Genomic DNA, 18,682 nt, shown 5'->3' on the forward strand with positions numbered 1-18,682 from the left:
CCATATACATTTGCATCTCATTTTTATTCCCTTAATAGGCTTTTAAAGTATGGAATATATTTGTCAGTATACAGAAGATGCCATACTTGCTATGTACAACTTTGAAAGTACAAGATTGAAAGTGATTTATCAAGTGGTGTAAGAAAAAGTGACAGAATAATCTATACACAAGGCTAAGCTCTGTAACTTGGGGTGAGACAGTGTGGAAGGACTTCTCCCAGACAGCTATTTAATCTGTTTTTATATAACATCAGTTAACTGACTCTCTGACCTTGGTTCTGAATCTGATTACTCCTTAGTTGTTAGAGTGTGATTGGTCAAAACCAGCTACCAGATTTCAGTGTATGAGTCGTATAAGAAAGAAAGAAAAAGAAGCACAGAAGTTGAATAGAGGGCTGAGCTGACTGAACTGAGTGTAGAATATAAATCTTGTTCAAGATAGGAAGAAATAGCTAGAGTTGGGGATAAGTATCTGATGAATATAATAGAACATTATGTGAAGACTCCAGAAACAGTGGTGAACAGTATTAAATCTTAGAATTTTACCAGACAAGATCCAGTAAATCATGCAGAAATGACCCGACTCAAGGACCCAGAACCTGGATCCAGACATCCAATGCTAGAAGTGGGCTGCAGTGTGTAGCTGTGTAGTACATGGACCCTAACACAGGAGCTGGGACTAAATTCACCTCAGGAGGATGAGCATGTCTACAAAGCATTTGGTAAGAGACAAAGACATAGTACAGCAAAGAGACTGTTTTATTTTTTCCCAAGTGTTATTGAGGTATAACTGACATATAAAACTGTATAAGTTTAAGGTGTATAGTATTATGATTAGACTTATATACGTTATGCAATGACTACCACAATAAGTTTAGTTAACATCCACTATCTTGTATGGATACAAGAAAAGAGAAGAAGAAAAGAAAATGTTTTTTTCCTTGTGATGAGAACTCTTAGGATTTACTCTCTTAACAGCTTTCATATATACATAAAGCAGTGTTAGCTATGGTCGTCATGTTCTAGTGAATATATATATCCCTAGTAGTTATTTTCCTTTAAATATTTGTACCTTTTGGCCACCTTCATCCAATTCTCCGCCCCCCCCCCACGCTTTGGTAATCACAAATCTGAGTTTTTCTATGAGTTTTCCTATGTTTTTAAGATTCCACATATATCACATTATGTCTTTGTTTGTCTGACATTTCACTTAGCATTATGCCTTCAAAGTCCACTCATGTTGTTGCAGATAGCAGGAGATATATATATATAGAGAGAGATATTTATCTCAATTTCTACATACCACAATTTCTATATTCATCTATTCACTGATGGACAGTTAGGTTGTTTCCATGTCTTGGCTGTTGTAAATAATATTTCTATGTACATAATTTGATGATATCCTTTTGAGTTAGTGCTTTTGTTTCCTTTACAGATATTGCCAGAAGTAGAATTTCTGGATCTTATAGTAGCTCTATTTTTAATTTTTTGAGGAACTTCCATACTGAAAGTTTTCCAGCTTGCCTGGAGAATTCCACAGAGGCTACAGTCCATGGGGTCACAAACAGTCGGACACGACTGAATTACTAACACTTTTTAATAGTAGCTCTATTTTCAATTTTTTGGGGAACTTCTATACTGGAAGTTTTCCATAGTGCCTATACCAATTTACATTCCTACCAACACTGTACAATGGTTCCCTTCTCTTCACATCTTTGCCAGCATTTATTGTCTCTTGTCTTTTTGATCATGGCCATTCTAATAGGCATTAAGTAATATCTCATTGTGGTTTTCATTTGCATTACTCTAATGATTCGTGCTATTGAACACCTTTCCATGTACCAGTTGGCCTTTTATATTTCATCTTTGGAAAAATGTCTGTTTGTGTCCTTTGCCGGATTTTAATTGGATGAGGATGGTGATTTTGTTTTGCTATGGAGTTGTATGAGTTCCTTTTATATTTTGGATGTTGACCCCTTATCAGTTATATGATTTGCAAACATTTTTTCTCATTCTGCAGGTTGTCTTTTCATTTTGTTGATTGTTTCCTTATGCAGGAGACTTTTAGTTTGATATAGTCCCTTGTTTATTTTTTATTTTGTGGCTTTTGCTTTAAATGTTGTATCAAAAAATCCTTGCCAAAATCTATGTCAAGGAGATTTTTTCTGTTTTTTTTCTAGGAATTTTATGTGATGAAAATGGCATTTTACTTCTATGGTCTTGCTCCTTAAAATCTATAACTTCAGTTATGAGAAAAAAATATCAGATAGGTTCCAGTGGGGACTGGTTCTTCATTCTTTTATAAACTTTAAATACCTAAAGTTATTACTTTAGGAGTAGATAAATGTATGAGAAAAATACAAAAAAATTCATCTGTATTCACACACACACACACACACACACAAACACACACACAAACTTGGTCTACAGCAGTGTTTATTTTTCTGTCTACCAAAAACCCTACAAAATATCCCAGATTGAGTAATGGGTTAAGAACTGTGTGTAGAGGAAGGAAGGACAGTATATGATAGATCATCAGATCAGTTCAGTTCAGTTCAGTCGCTCAGTCGTGTCCGACTCTTTGCGACCCCATGAATTGTAGCACGCCAGGCCTCTCTGTCCATCATCAACTCCTGGACTCTACGCAAACCCATGTCCATCGAGTCGGTGATGCCATCCAACCATCTCATCCTCTGTCGTCCCCTTCTCCTCCCGCCCCCAATCCTACCCAGCATTAGGGTCTTTTCCAATGAGTCAACTCTTCGCATGAGGTGGCCAAAGTATTGGAGTTTCAGCTTCAACATCAGACCTTCCAATGAACACCCAGGATTGATCTCTTTTAGGATGGATTGATTGGATCTCCTTGCAGTCCAAGGGACTCTCAAGAGTCTTCTCCAACACCACACTTCAAAAGCATCAATTCTTCGGCGCTCAGCTTTCTTCACCGTCCAACTCTCACATCCATACATGACCACTGGAAAAACCATAGCCTTGACTAGACGGACTTTTGTTGGCAAAGTAATGTCTCTGCTTTTAAACAGGCTATCTAGGTTGGCCATAACCTTCCTTCCAAGGAGTAAGCGTCTTTTAATTTCATGGCTGCAGTCACCATCTGCAGTGATTCTGGAGCCCCCAAAAATAGTCTGACACTGTTTCCAGATGATCCTTATCAAATACAGCTTACCCTTGAATAGCACCAGTGATAGGGGTGCCGACCCTCAGCAAAGTCAAAGATCTGAAGATAATTTATAACTGGCTCCTCAGGAGCCTGGTAGGCATATTCAACCAACCAGATCATGTAGTAGTGCAGTATTTATTGTTGCAAAATATAAGTGGACATGCACAGTTTAAGCTTGTGTTGTTCAAGGGCCAGCTTTGATGCGGTCACGCCCTCGCTGCAGCTTCGTTTCCTGAGTGCGCTGTGGGTCAGAGACCTGTATGGTAGTGTCTCCTCCCCTCTCCTTCTCTCCCCTTCCCTCTAACGGTCTCTCTTCCCCTTCCCTCCCTCCATCTCTCTTTTCTTTCTTTTTTCTTTTGGTCCTGGTGCTGTGACCTTATGCAGAAACCTCAAACAACCCATCGGAACAACAAAAGTGAGCTGCATAGCATCTCTAATTCATCCTTGCAGTGAGGAGAAAGGCCCCGGGCCCCCACCTTCCTAGCTTATCTCCTGTAGTGTCATTACATAAATATTCTCCAGATGCTGGTTGTATCTGACCTTCCCTCTGAGACTGAAAGCAAAGATCCATCTGCTGACTTGTCATTCCCACTAGACCACTTCCCTCCAAGCTGCCCTTCTCTCAGTCTTTCCCAAACCAGGAATCAGCATTTCTACCTATCTGTGCCTATTTCCCACAGACCTGCCAGGGTGAACTTTTATTTATTTATTTATTTATTTTTACATAAACCAAAACATTTATTTAGAAAATACAAAAAATTACTGTTTGTCTTGCTCTTTCTTCAGACTATCCTTTCAATTTTCAATAGTGCCACATAATTTGATAATTAAATTTTATTACATCTGAACACTTGAAAGAGCTGTAGTTTTGAAATAAATTTTGCTATGATTAAATAGAGAAAATCTATTCAGAAAGTACAGAATACACAAATTTACGGTACTTATCCAATTACCACCAGCATATAAATTATTTTGTAAAGTTATTTCTTACACACAGGATGTAAAATGCAAAAAAAAAAAAAAATGGAATTTGTATTCAAAACAAACAGAAGCAACACTGGCTCCTATATGCTAAAAATATAAGACAGATTTTTTTCTTAGGCATTCTAGATACAAATATTAACTGTATGGGCTGACAACTTTTAATTTCAATATAATTCAACAAGGTACACAAGTAGAGCTCTATAAATATATCCCCTATAATAACCATATGCAAAACCATTTTATCACAAATACTACCAAACCCTCTGAAAAACAGGTAAACTACAAACACATTTTTAAAGAAATTCTGTTTTAACAACTACAAAAGAATATCAATAAAGCTATTTGGCTTAAAAAAATGAAGGGCAGTGTAATGTAAATCCCACTACTGCAAAGCTGTTTTCTGAGAATGCAGTCTTGAGTTTAATACAAGGTACTAAACATTTTCAAAAATAAACAAGACTTATTCTATATAATTTAAAATCTTGAACAAAAGCTCTAAAAAGAAATCACTAAGTAACAGATGAAAAGTAGGTATGTAGAATTAATGGTATAAAATGTGATTTTATACAAAATGTACCAATCTTCATATATATAAGACTTGATATGAATATTTCTGGACTATGAGTGTTGCACATCATTTTTATAGTAGTCTCAAACCATTCAAAATTCAGTATTTTTAAAATATTTTGATATTTCTGATATGAATGAGCATGATACAGGATGCAACTTAATATCAATTTATCTATACTGTTCCACTCAGGAACATTTTTTGAGCTTAGGAAAGAATATCTTTTGAATGCTTGATCTCTACATAAACTCTACTTTTAGAAATGTCAGTATTTTGTGATACAGAACTAATACCATCAGGAACTGGCCCAAGTTTAACGAGAAAACACAAAGAGACGTACAGTGTCAAACAGTCTTAAGTTTGCCTTATGCAATTATACAGTCATCATTACTTTTACATGAAAGTAAAGTGCTTTAAAGTAAAAAATATTTTTTTACATTATTATTAATACTTAATATCCAAATCAAATTTTCTAAGTTAGTTCCACTTTATACATTTCCTCTAAAAAGTACTCTTCTGCCACGATGTAAGCAAAAAATGGTCCATAAAATGGGACATCACTCACATCATATTTATGGTGTGGGCCCTTATACTGAGACCAAATCTTCATTAACCCAAGTGAGAGAGCCTTTATTTCTTATACATGCCCAAAGTAACTAATATCAACTTACATTTTCTGTAAGCCTTCAAGAATTTTTATTCAACATAATGAGAAGTTTAATAACCTGTATTAACACTACGGAGCATTCTTCTGTTACTGTTCACCAGCTGTTTTTATGACGACAACTGCGCGATCTGGAATGTGATCGAAAATGAGAGTGTTTCGCTGTTTGTGCTTTCGTTTCAGAATCGGTATACACTTTGGGAGATTTACATGGGGATCTTGCTATGGAGTCAGAATGTCTTCCATGTGATCTTGATTTTGTTCCTGAGCTAGTCTGCTTCTGAGGTGATCTTGACTGTGATTTTCCTATTGACTTGGACCTTTTCTGCAAGGACTTGGACCTTGACCGTTCTCTAGAACCAGAATTCCTTCCTGGAGTTCTTGACTGCCTTGCTGAGGTAGACCGCCTGGGTAGTGATTTGGAGAGAGATTTAGATTGGCTGTAAGAAAATTGCCTGTGTCGAGACTCTTTAAGGCTATCTGACCGCCGCCTATTTCTTCCCCATGAGGAACTTCTACTTCGAGTTCTCCTTTGGCTAGGGCTTCTTGATCTCCTACGATCACTTGGAGAACAAGGGTGACGTTCTTTTGATTTCATCTGGCCTGGTGTTTTGCGATCACCTTGTGCAAACTGTATTTCAATCTGACAGCCACATACCCACTTTCTATTGAGGTTATAAAGCGCGTCTTCAGCATCACGAACATCTTCAAATTGAACATAAGCAAATCCTCTTGGGCGGCGGGTGTAGAAGTCAAGTGGAATGTAAATGTCTACTATAGGGCCATATCGACCAAACTCACGGCTCAAGTCCTCAGGTCTTTATAATTTTTATGTGTTTATTTTTATTGCCTTGTTGCATTCATGGGTTAGGACCTGGTGGCGTCCGCGACGTTCCTGACGAGCAGGGAGGTGATGGGGGGCCTCGTGTAGCGAGACATGACCGCTTCCTCCGTTCCCTCGGTGTCTACCCGGCCGCCGGACTCGCTCTGTCTCCCGCAGCCGCCGACCTCGCCACAGCAGCTCCGCCGGCCCGCGGCGCGACCCCCTCTCCTGGGCCTCTGCCCCGCCAGCGCGCAGCCGCAGAGGCGGGAGCGGGGGGCCAGGGTGAACTTTTAAAACACAATCCCATCAGGCTATTTTGCTACTTAAAAACCTGCCCATAGCTTCCCCAACAATTAAAATAAAATACAGTCAGTTCTGCTATCACGCTTTTAGCATGATAAAAGCTAACTAGCTAGCTAAAGGAACAATTTTGAGCATAATGTACGTTTCACATTTGCTTCTGTATCAAAAATACAGGTAGAATGCAGGAACCGTCCCCGCTGAACGGGACGCACCTGCCCGCACCTCTGACACCCAGCAGCCCCCTCGGTTCACGGAAGTATATAAGCCTTACCTGCGTCCCTTAGGTGCTGGCGGCTTCTCCTGGGTTTTATGTAACCCCCCTCGGCCATTCCAGAAGAACGCAGCCCTTCAGATGCCTCCTTCGACCCGCGAACTTCAGGGCTTTTTAAAGGTAAAGCTTCACAGGTTTTTTTTTTTTTTTTTTTAGTATCTATGTAGTCCATTGTTTAAAGTATGCAAAATACGCTATTTTGATTTGGTTTCTATCCTTTTTTAAAGCGTCACAGATATCTTGAATATTTTACCTTTACTCCCGTGTTTTCCCATATGCCCTGTGGTTTTTACTGTAGGATTTTGCATAGCACTGTGGTTTTTTTAAAATGTGTACATTGTGGTATAGTAGAACTCACTGTTTCAATAATTCTTTACTTAAAAAAAGACTTGCCCCTTGCCTCCAGTTTGTCTTTCCAAGCTCTGCTCATACAACCCTTCCTTTGGCTCTTCAGCCGTTTCCTCCCATCTCAAGCTCTCCTCCAGACTCGTTCTTTCCGCCTGAAAGTTATCCTCCCGGCTTGTCATGGCTGGTCCCATTGCTTTCCTCAGGTTTTAACTTCAATTTCACATTTTTAGGTTGGTCTTTGTCAACCACTCCCCCCACTTCAATCTCCTTCCAATATCTGTATCATGTTGTTTATTCCTTTTGTTCAATTTATCACAGTGTGAAATTATATGAAGTAAAAGATTATTTCCTTTTTCTGTTTACTAAATTGTAAGATCCTTAAAGATACTTCTTTATGTCAGCTTTAATCATGTCTGGTAAACTTAATCTTTTCTGAATGAATGGATGACAATGAATATTTCATCATCTCTGATTTACCATAAATGCTTTCACAAAAAACCCTTATGTTTTTGAACTATGAAGTCATGTCAGAAAAAAATGTTTCATGTACTGAAAAGCTTTCTCCAAAGGGAGCTGTAGCGTTTTAATAGAGTGAATGAACACTGGGAAAAAGGAGATACCCAGACTTTTGAAGGATTATTACACATTGGTTCTGAGTTGATGCTAAATCCAGGGGAAGGAAAATGCTATTGTGGTTCATTAGTAAAAGTAGAGTGTATGGGTGGTTTGGGCCTAAATTTAAATCACTGTGGGCTCAATAGACCTGCAGACTCCTGTTGTTATCTCCTAAGTTGCTGACTGCTTAATTTGAATAGACATGCTTCTCAATTGGAAGCGTCATCACATAGCTTCTCTGACTTACGAAGTAAAGACATTAGGTAGGAAGGCCCCTAGGACTTCCCATTCTTGCCAGGATGGTAAACTCAATACTGCATCTCTGGAGAAATTTCAGGGATTGTTGCCACTATCAAGGACTTGGAAATGCCGCTGTATTGATATTAGCTGCATCTCTATTTAATTTGTTTGTTTGGACTCTGTAGAAATGGGATGCATCTTGGAGAATGACCATGGAATAGCATACATTTAATCAGGTATTGACTGTACTTGCAGCTACTTCTCAAGATGTGGCATATTTACTGAAGCCGATCAGTAAAGCAAATCACAGCCTGGCATCTGGTGTGCAGCAGATGCTCCCCTCCCCCCATGGTAATTTGTAAGAACCACAACAGTAGTTTGTTTTTGCATAGTAGGACTTATAATACTCTTTTGTGGTCCTACCTTAGGGCAAATGAAAGCTGCTTCTTTACTGAGGCTCTATGATCTGATGGTACTTGAAATGCTTATGGCGTCTAGGTATGCACTGTGAAGATTTTGGCAAGCTCTAATAGGAGAATTATCAGGTAGATAATACAGCAAACCCATGATTTCTTTTACAGGTAACTATCCTTTTGAGAAATAACTCCAGGTTTGCTGCGTGGACCCAGTAGAGACTGAATGTTTGATCATTGGGCATCACGTGACTAGGTGACCATCATAACAGGTATTCTCTGAGCCAGCGAGCCATCCATTTAGATATGGGCAATAGCAACCAATTATCAAATGGAAATGGTAAATAAGAAATTGAGCCTCACTTTGGTTAAAAGACACAACAAGGCAGTTGCAGGAACAGGTGCCTCAGGCTCCTTTAGCACTACCTGCTGCTGTACTGTTTTTCTCTTCCATACCTGTGGCTTCATGGAGAACGCCTTATGAACTTATGACTCAGTCTGGTTTATAAATGGTTTGGTGGCCTTGGTTCCCAAGGGGGACATCACAATGTTTCTGTTTTCTAAATGTATTTTAATACATTTATTTGCTTTGTTTAACTTAAAAATAAATTATTTGACTATGTGGTCCCTAAATTATTTTGGTACTCCATGTAAATAAATCCCAAAGTAACATTTTATCCCAAGTTCTTTATTAATAATAATACCATTAACTTTACAATATGAACTATATGTGTAAGAATCTTAAGGTGTCCTACGTATCACAGTGGTTCGATTGAACTAGGTGTCCTACGTATCACAGTGGTTCGATTGAACTAAGTGTTGAGACGGCCACTTGGCCACTGGAGTCCTCCTGTCGTTGAACTCACAGGTCATGAAGGAGGTTACTCTACTGCTTGATCCTGATTTCCAGTGGGAAACCGCATTCCTCCGATACAGTAGTGGCAGTGAGGATGTCTCAGTCTGTTTGGGCTGCTGTGACAAAATACATGTAACTGGATGGTTTATGAAGAACAGAAGCTTCTCACAGTTCTGGATGCTGAAAGTTTGAGATCAGGAAGTGTCTCAGACACGATCAGGTGAGTGCCCTCTTCAGGGTTGCAGATTTCTTGTTATGTGTAGTCTCACATGGTGGAAGGGTAGAAGATCTCTCTGGGGTCTCTCATAAAAAGACTATCCCATTTGTGAGGGCTCCACCCTCATGACATAATCACCTTTCAAAGGCTCTACTTCCTAATATCATTATCTCGAGCATTAGGTTTTCAACATGAATTTTGGAGGGACATGAACACTCAAGCTATATCAGTTTGGAATGCAGGAAATGCTTTGGAGTTTTCTTGGTACTTCCTGTTCAGGGACAAAAGTTAATAGGAAACTAGAGCAACAAGAACAACAAAAAAATGTAGGACAACTAACTAGAGACTCAGAGCCTCAGAAATGAAGTTTGGTTCCCTGTGTGAGGCAGAGTCCCAAGCAGCTGGGCCCCTGAGGACAAAGAAAATATGAACAGGATATAGAAGAGAGGGCTTATAAATATCAACTGAGGCTAAAATGAGGTTTGTAGCAGCCATGGGCTTCTCTCATAGCTCAGTTGGTAAAAAATCCATCTGCAATACGGAAGACCCCGGTTCAATTCCTGGGTTGGGAAGATCCGCTGGGGAAGGGATAGGCTATCCACCCTGGTATTCTTGGGCTTCCCTTGTGGTTCAGCTGGTAAGGAATCCACCTGCAATGTGAGAGACCTGGGTTTGATCCCTGGGTTGGGAAGATCTCCTGGAGAAGGGAAAGGCTACCCACTCCAGTATTTTGGTCTGGAGAATTCCATGGACTATAGTCCATGGGGTTGCAAAAAGTCAGACACGACTGAGTGACTTTCACTTCACTTCATTGACTTCTTTCTTGTGGGTGTATGTGTATACATACACATGTAAATTTCCTTTTCTTTAGAACCTTATGCAAATTTTGTTGGAGACAAGCTTTCATCACAGTCTTTAGTTAACAGAATGTTTCACATATGGCTGTGGCTGAATTTTGAAGTGTAATTAACATAGCTCAGAGAGGGATATAATGACAGTTGGGACTTAGCATCTCCAAATTTCGGGGGAGAGGATGAGAATGCTTTCAACTTGTCTAAAGGATGGTTCCATCATGTTAGGTGCATACGTGGAGTTCTTTTTGTTGCTGTATGAAAGTTCAAATATATGTAGAACAAGTGTGAATGGATGTTGAATACCAAAGGGTAGATTGGGCCAGTTATCCAACTTATGTGTCTCAGGTCCAAATCCATTCTATATACTCTGCTTTGTAATGTTAGGGCTGGATTCTGCAAACAGGATTTCCTTGCCACTGGCTTTCTGTTACTCAAGACAAAGGGGGTGCTACAGAGAGCTGCAGAGCTGGAGGAGAAGAAAGGAGTTTCTTCCCTTTTTTTTCTTGTCAGTTTGGGCTCTGGTCAATATCATAAGAGCCTCCTTTCTTCAGTCTGACAGAGGCATTTCATTCTTACAGAAGCAATTGAATTAGTTTGCAGATTTTCCAGCCTTTGCAGAATTAGGTTTCATTGTGTCCCTCTCAGACACCAGCAGCTGTCATTAAGCATCCCCTCTGAGAAGTCTGAATCCCTGCTCTACGGGGGATCCCCCCTCCAAATTCAGACACCTGGTCCAGTAAGGAGCATCCTTTCTTCAAAGATCTGAATATCAGCTCCATGGGGATCCTTGTTCCAAGTTCTAATTTTAATGGTTCCGACTTCTTCCCTTTGTTGTCTTTACCCTAGAGGTAGTAGCTGGTAGCTGCTTCCTTTGGTTGTTAGTTTCATGACACTTTATTGTTCTTTAATTTCTTTTGAATTTTTAGTTTTTCAGTTAAAAATTCTTTTACTTAGTTTAATTCTTTATACTAAATTTTCTCCATTAAAATAATGTATGTGATTTTTGTTTCCTAACAAGGATCCATCAGTATATAGAAACCACTATTGTATTAATTGATTTTAACACTGAGGAGACTTCTTAAAACATTCAGAAACTTTAATCAAACAGTCTTTCTGAATTTATATTACTCATAAACCATTTGTTATTTTTTGTAAATGTATCTTCCCATTATCGGTCTCTTGGAGACACATGCTATTCATTATCACCTGGTTTCCAAGCAAAAGAGAATTTTAATTGATATGGTTGGTCTGAGGTTTTTCTTTTCAACTTTTTAGATTCTCTAAAGGTAATCATTCAAAATGAACTGAATTAGCATTGGGCACATGCTGACCTACGTCAAGCAAGAAAAACATTAATCTAATGTATTTTTGAACTTTGTGTTTGATCTTTTGGAACTAATAGAATAAAATAGCATATAACTTGTTTCTGGGAAGTCAGGCTAATGGAATACTGTTGTTTGAAACCTAAGAACAAAGTTTTCCTGTATTTATTCATAGTTATCAGCATTCTTAAAAGAGAGACCAAAGCATGCACGATGTTTAGTACACCATGATAGCGAGTAAGGGAGTCTGGATTTGAGGCTTCCTCCCAGTTTACCATGTAACACAGGATATGCCAACAGGACTATTCCAGTCATGGATGGGTTGAGGGTTTAGACATTCTCATCTTGTGTTTTTGAGCAGAAACATTCAGAGTCTTCATTTGTAAGGGTCTAGGAAAGGCAGGAGCTGACACTCTTCAAGGAATTAACTAACAGACAACTATGCTACTGGAGGAAATTTCTTTGCTAGTCTCCACACTGCTCAAACTGTCTTATCAACTTGTGTGTCTCTATTTGATGGCTCCTGTATGTCAGGCCTTCTAGATGTGATGGCTTCTGGAACACAAAGACAAGACATAATTGCTACATCCACGGAAACTGCACTAAAAGGTACCCAAATACATAGTAGCAGTTAACATCAATTTTGGTCTATCAATTTCTGACTAACTGAGAGTCGAATACATGATAGGGAGATTTATTAATTTGTGTGCTTCTAGACTGCCTTCTTCCTTGCTTTTTCCTGCCTGCTCTCCTGAAAAGTTTTGTCTGTACTAGCCAGGCTCTGGACTTGTGAAGCAGACTCAGGAAAATGGGGTGAAAAAAGGATTGGATTATCTGAAAGGACTCAGGAAAGTTGCAGAGATTTTTAAAGAGATACAGGCAGAGATTAGAGAATGTGTTAGGGTTTGGCTCTGAGATGTTGCAAAACGTGTGGGACGACAGAGACTTGGAGATGGGAGGAAATAAGTATTTGAGAAGCGTTCTTTTGAGTTATAAATTCAGTGTCACTTTATGTTCCTAGAGAGATGCCTGTAAAAATGTGAGTTCCATTCAGTATGCTGGTCTAAACTGTGCTTCTCTGAATGTGACTTCTTGCAAGGACTGAACTATATGTGTGCTAAGTCACTTCAGTCATGTCCGGCTCTTTGCGATGCTATGGACTGTGGCCTGCCGGGCTCCTCTGTCCATGGGATTCTCCAGGCAAGGATACTGGATCCTTGGGGTTCTGATTTATCTCTGGACTTCATATAGGCTGCTTTCAGCGTAACTCAGCCTGTCCTCACACATCCCTGTGCTGAACCAGTGAACACCAGCATGCACCGTCTCTGTCTTTCGGGTCATGTCACTCAGTTGTTTAAGTTTCAGTTGTGGCTCAGTGTCGCTTTCTCTTCCTGCTCTCGAGCCACTGTGATGCAAATAGATTCTCTCTATGGATGTGGAAGGCAGACAGAAAAATTATATGTGGATTTTCAACTGCTTGAAAGGTGGCAGGAAGGGTGTGTGTTGGTATCCCTACCTTCTTTCCCCTGTGTTCAAGGGTCAACTGTACTTTGAGTTTAGCCTGGTGAGACCCAAAGAAGAGAATCCTACCGTGCCGTGTCAGGCTTCTTATCTACAGAAATTGTGAAATAATAAACCAGTGCTTTTGTAAGCCACTAAACCCTGGTGGCTCGGAGGGTAAAGCATCTACCTGCAATGCAGGAGACCCGGGATCAATCCCTGGGGGAAGATCCCCTGGAGGAGGAGAAGGCAACCCACTCCAGTATTCTTGCCTGGAGAATCCCATGGATGGAGGAACCTGGTAGGCTACAGTCCATAGGGTTGCAAAGTGTCAGACATGACTGAGCAACTTCACTTTCACTTTCAAACCTCCCTGTGCTCCAACAACAATAACAACAACAAAAAAAACCAAACAAACCACCAATGAAAGCCAACAAAAAACAAACAGGTTCTTGGAGACCATTTGGTCAAGTTAGGAGTAGAGTTCTTATACAGTCAGTAAGCAGGGGTTTTTGGGTGTGCTCAGGCAATCTGTTTGACTTCACAACCCCATGGACTGTAGCCCATCAGGCTCCTCTGTCCATGGAATTTCCCAGGCGAGAATATTGCAGTGGGTTGCCATTTCCTACTCCATGGAATCTTCCCAACCCAGGGATTGAACCTGCATCTCTTGAGTCTCCTGCATTGGCAGGTAGATTCTTTACCACTGAGCCCCACCTCCTGACCCAGGGATCAAACCCAGGTTTCCTGCATTGCATGTATATTCTTTACTGTCTGAACCACCAGAGTCCAGTAAGCAGGGATTTTTAGGCTTTTTGAAGTCTACAAACCAACGTAAGTGGCTTGTGAACCACTGTTCAGGACAGTCCATAGATTCAGTCCTAGAACTTCATGTGGTAGCAAAGGTTAATACCTCTGATATTCCTATTGATTTTGTCATTAACTGGCAAATGGCTTCTTTAAAGCTAATCCCCCACGTTATTGAATATCTGGATTCTGCCCTATCCCTCATTTGAATGATCTGGCACCTTTATTGCTGTAGCTGCTATTGCCGCTGCTGCTGATCCTGTTACCTACCATGGTTGGCTAACTTTTATAATCGCTTACAATGTTTCAGCTACTGAGCTAAGTGCTCTACACATTATATCATTTAAGTTTATAACTGGGTAACTTCCATGCATCAGACCCTATATTTCGTTTAATTCTTAATTGTCCTGGCAGGGTAGTATTTTCAACTTTAACTCTTGTAAGTTTAACTTACTTCATTCATTTCACAGTTAATCCATGTTAGAACCAGTTTTTTAAAATGTTTAATAAAAAAGTTACCACTTAAATGATTCTTAAGTGTATAATTCAGTGACATTAAGTATATTCATGATGTTGTACAACCATCACCATTATCTGTTTTCAGAACTTTATTATCATCCCAAACAGCATTTCTATATGTATTAATATCTTCTTATTTTCCCCTCTGCCTTCTCATTTCCCCTCTACCCAACCTCTGGCAATTTCTAATCTACTCTCTGTCTCTGTGAATTTGATTAGTGCGTAATCAGAGTTGTCCAGAGAAACAGAACCAATGGGATATATATAGACACATAAAGTGAGATTTATTATAAGAATTGACTCATGCAGTTATTAAGGCTAAGAAACTCTATGATCTGTTGTCTACAAGATAAAGAGCCAGGAAAGCTGGTGGTGTGATTCAGTTCAAGGCCAAAGGCCTGAGACGTGGGGTGCCAGAGGTATAAGTTCTGGTCTGAGGCCTAAAGCCTGAGAACCAGGAGTATCCATGTCCAAGGGCAGGAGAAGGTAGACATCTCATCTCAAGCTGAGATAGTAAACTCATATTTCCTCTATCTTTTGTTCTATTACAGGCTTCCCTGATGGCTCAGATGGTAAAGAATCTGCCTGCAATGCAGGGGATCCAGGTTCAATCCCTGGATTGGGAAGATTCCCTGGAGAAGCAAATGGCAACCCACTGCAGTATTCTTGCCTGGAGAATCCCATGGATAGAGGAGCCTGGTGGGCCATAGTCCATGGGGTCGGAAGGAGTCAGACATGACTGAGTGACTAACACTTTCACTTGTTCTATTAGGCCTTCAAGGGATTGGATAATCTTACCCAAATTGGGGAGGGCTATTTTCCAAAGAATAGCAAGGAGAGATAAGAAAACCTTCCTCAGCAATCAATGCAAAGAAATAGAGGAAAACAACAAATTGGGAAAGACTAGAGATCTCTTCAAGAAAATTAGAGATACCAAGCGAACATTTGATGCAAAGATGAGCACAATAAAGGACAGAAATGGTATGGACCTAACAGAAGCAGAAGATATTGAGAAGAGGTGGCAAGAATACACAAGAAGAACTATGCAAAAAAGACTTTGAGGACCCAGATAACCACAATGGTGTGATTACTCACCTAGAGCCAGGCATCCTGGAATCCGAAGTCAAGTGGGCCTTAGGAAGCATCACAATGAACAAAGCTAGTGAAGGTGATGGAATTCCAGTTGAGCTATTTCAAATCCTAAATGATAATGCTGTGAAAGTGCTGCACTCAATATGGAAGCAAATTTGGAAAAGTCAGCAGTGGCCACAGGCCTGGAAAATGTCAGTTTTCATTCCAATGCCAAAGAAAGGCAATGCCAAAGAATGTTCAAACTACCACACAATTGCACTCATCTCACATGCTAGCAAAGTAATGCTCAAAATTCTCCAAGCGAGACTTCAACAGTATGTGAACCATGAACAACCAGATGTTCAAGCTGGATTTAGAAAAGGCAGGGGAACCAGAGATCAAATTGCCAACATCCGCTGGATCATTGAAAATGCAAGAGAGTTCCAGAAAATCATCTACTTCTGTTTTATTGACTATGCCAAAGCCTTTGACTGTGTGGATCACAATAAACTGTAGAAAATTCTGAAGGAGATGGGAATACCAGACCACCTGACCTGCCTCTTGAGAAATCTGTATGGTCAAAAAACAACAGAATTGGACATGGAATAACAGACTGGTTCCAAATCAGGGAAGGAATGCATCAAGGATGTATATTGTCACCCTGCTTATTTAACTTATATGCTTATTTAACATCATTTGAAATGCCAGGCTGGATGAAGCAAAAGCTAGAATCAAGACTGCCAGGAAAAATATCAATAACCTCAGATATGCAGATGATACCACCCTTATGGCAGAAAGTGAAGAAGAGCTAAAGAACGTTTTGATGAAAGTGAAAGAGGAGAGTGAAAAAGTTGGCTTAAAACTCAACATTCAGAAAACTAAGATCATGGCATCTGGTCCCATCACTTCAGTGACAGACTTTATTTTGGGGGGCTCCACAATCACTGCAGATGGTGATTACAGCCATGAAATTAAAAGACTCTTGCTCCTTGGAAGTTATGACCAACCTAGACAGCATATTAAAAAGCAGAAACATTACTTTACCAACAAAGGTCCATCTAGTCAAAGTGATGGTTTTTCCGGTAGTCATGTATGGATGTGAGAGTTGGACTATAAAGACAGCTGAGTGCCAAAGAATTGATGCTTTTGAACTGTGGTGTTGGAGAAGACTCTTGAGAGTCCCTTGGACTGCAAGGATATCAAACCAGTCTATCCTAAAGGAAATCAGTCCTGAATATTCATTGGAAGGACTGATGTTGAAGCTGAAACTCCAATACTTTGGCCACCTGATGTGAAGAACCAACTCATTGGAAAAGACCCTGATGCTGGGAACGATTGAAAGTGGGAGGAAAAGGGGATGACAGAGGATGAGATGGTTGAATGACATCACCAACGTGATGGACGTGAGTTTGAGTAGGCTCCGGGAGTTGATGATGGACAGGGAAGCCTGGCATGCTACAGTCCATGGGGTCGCAAAGAGTCAGACACAACTGAGTGACTGAACTGAACTGAACTGATGTTCCTTACACAGTCTACCTATTAAAATGCTAATTTTTCCACAGACATACCCAGCAATAATGTATCACCAGATCTCTGGGCAGCCCTTAGCTCAGTCCATTTGACACATAAAAATTAACCATCACATCTGGTTCACTCAGCATAATGCTTGCAAAGTTTATCCATCTTGCAGCATATTTTGATTCATATTTTCATAATTTCATTTTTTAAAGGTAAAATACCATTCCATTTGTGTACAGCGTTTTGTTCATCTTTGGGTTAATGAGTTGTTTCCACCTTGTTTCTGTAGTGAATAATGCTGCTGTGAATACTGGTATATAAATATCTGAGTCACTACTTTCAACTCTTTTGGATATATACCAGGAAGTGGTATTACTGGATCTTACAACAGTTATATGTTTAATTTTTTGAAGAACCTCTATATTGTTTTCTGCAGTGGCTATGCCATTTTACATTAACACTAGCAATGCACAAATTTTCCAGTTTCTCCATATCCTCATCAACCTTGTTATTTGTTGTTTTGAATAATAGGTATTATAATGGGTGTGAAGTAGTATCTTACTGTGGTTTTATGTTCTCCTAATGACTAGTGATCCTGAACATCTTTTCATGTGCTTGTTGGCCATTTGTATATCTTGGTGGATATACCAATGTTTTCTTCACACACTTTTAAACTGAGTTGTTTGGTTTTCAATTGTTGAGTTTTAGTTCTTTATATTCTGAAATTAATCACTTATAAGTGATATGATTTGCAATTATTTTTCCCCTTATGTGGGTCATCTTTTCACTCTCTTGATCGTATTCTTGGTACACAAAACTTAGTTTTGATGAAATCTAATTTATCTAGATTTTCTTTTGTTTCCTGTCCTTCTGGGGTCTATAATCAGGTTTTAAAGCTTGGGGGAGTTTGGGATGCACATGTACACACTGCTATACTTAATATGGATAACTAACAAGGACCTACTGTAGAGCACGTGGAACTCTGGTCAATGCAGCCTGGGTGGGAGGGGAGGTTGGGGAAGAATGGATACATGTACATGAATGGCTGAGTTTCTTCACTGTTCACCTGAAACTATCACAACAGTGTTAATCAGTTATATGCCAATACAAAATAAAGTTTAAAAAAATTTAGAAAATAAAGCTTGTTTAGTTTATTCTAAACTCAGACCATCACTCACATTTCATCTCCAAGTGTAAAAGTAATTTGGAAATATGAATTTTTTTGATCAAAAAAATTGGGTACACTTTATTAACTTGGAGAAAAAAGCTCCATATGTTAAAGGCGAGTTCTTTCAACTCCCTTTTCATTATAAATGGTATTTGCTTTAGACCTTGCCTGTCATAATTTATTCAAGAGCCTATGAGAATCTAGCAGAACACTCTTACCTAGCTCCATAAGCCCTCTCAGCCAGTTGGGAATTGCAAGCATCTGGAGCATAAGAAATGTCAAAACAGTGGTTTAAATAAGATAGGGAGATTGCTTTCCCTTCACTGACGTGAAAGCTAGAATCAGCCAGTCTTGGATGGGATGAGTGACTCCAGACTGCTTTCTTTTTGTTTCTCCATCATTAACTTCTCGTTTGTTTCTTCTTCTTCAAGATCATTCCATGA

General features: G+C 39.6%; 1 protein-coding gene and 1 long non-coding RNA gene across 2 annotated transcripts; one reads left to right on the top strand and one right to left on the bottom strand.

Moving 5' to 3' along the window:
* Positions 1 to 5,411: 5,411 nt before the first annotated feature.
* LOC145521388 (serine/arginine-rich splicing factor 12-like) lies at positions 5,412 to 6,333 on the bottom strand. The gene is made up of 2 exons (XM_081529924.1): positions 6,269 to 6,333; positions 5,412 to 6,212 (listed from the first exon to the last, which is right to left on the bottom strand). Exons 1-2 carry the CDS (start codon positions 6,331 to 6,333, stop codon positions 5,492 to 5,494), a joined length of 786 nt encoding a protein of 261 aa, XP_081386050.1. The 3' UTR covers positions 5,412 to 5,491.
* LOC145521394 (uncharacterized) lies at positions 5,567 to 18,211 on the top strand. Its single transcript, XR_014065368.1, has 5 exons — positions 5,567 to 6,210; positions 6,805 to 6,911; positions 8,576 to 8,679; positions 9,276 to 9,483; positions 15,034 to 18,211. It is a non-coding gene; the product is annotated as an uncharacterized LOC145521394 (long non-coding RNA).
* Positions 18,212 to 18,682: the final 471 nt, after the last annotated feature.

Source organism: Giraffa tippelskirchi, chromosome 1, assembly GCF_054371585.1.
Source record: "Giraffa tippelskirchi isolate mGirTip1 chromosome 1, T2T-mGirTip1v1.2.pri, whole genome shotgun sequence".
Lineage (NCBI taxonomy): Eukaryota > Metazoa > Chordata > Mammalia > Artiodactyla > Giraffidae > Giraffa > Giraffa tippelskirchi.

What these genes read in the sequence shown, in the direction of transcription:
- LOC145521388 (XM_081529924.1), bottom strand. Translation starts at nt 6,333, where the DNA reads ATGTCTCGCTACACGAGGCCCCCCATCACCTCCCTGCTCGTCAGGAAC. An exon ending in AACGTCGCGGACGCCACCAG is followed by an intron (nt 6,213 to 6,268) that starts GTCCTAACCCAT and finishes AAAATTATAAAG; the next exon opens with ACCTGAGGACTTGAGCCGTG.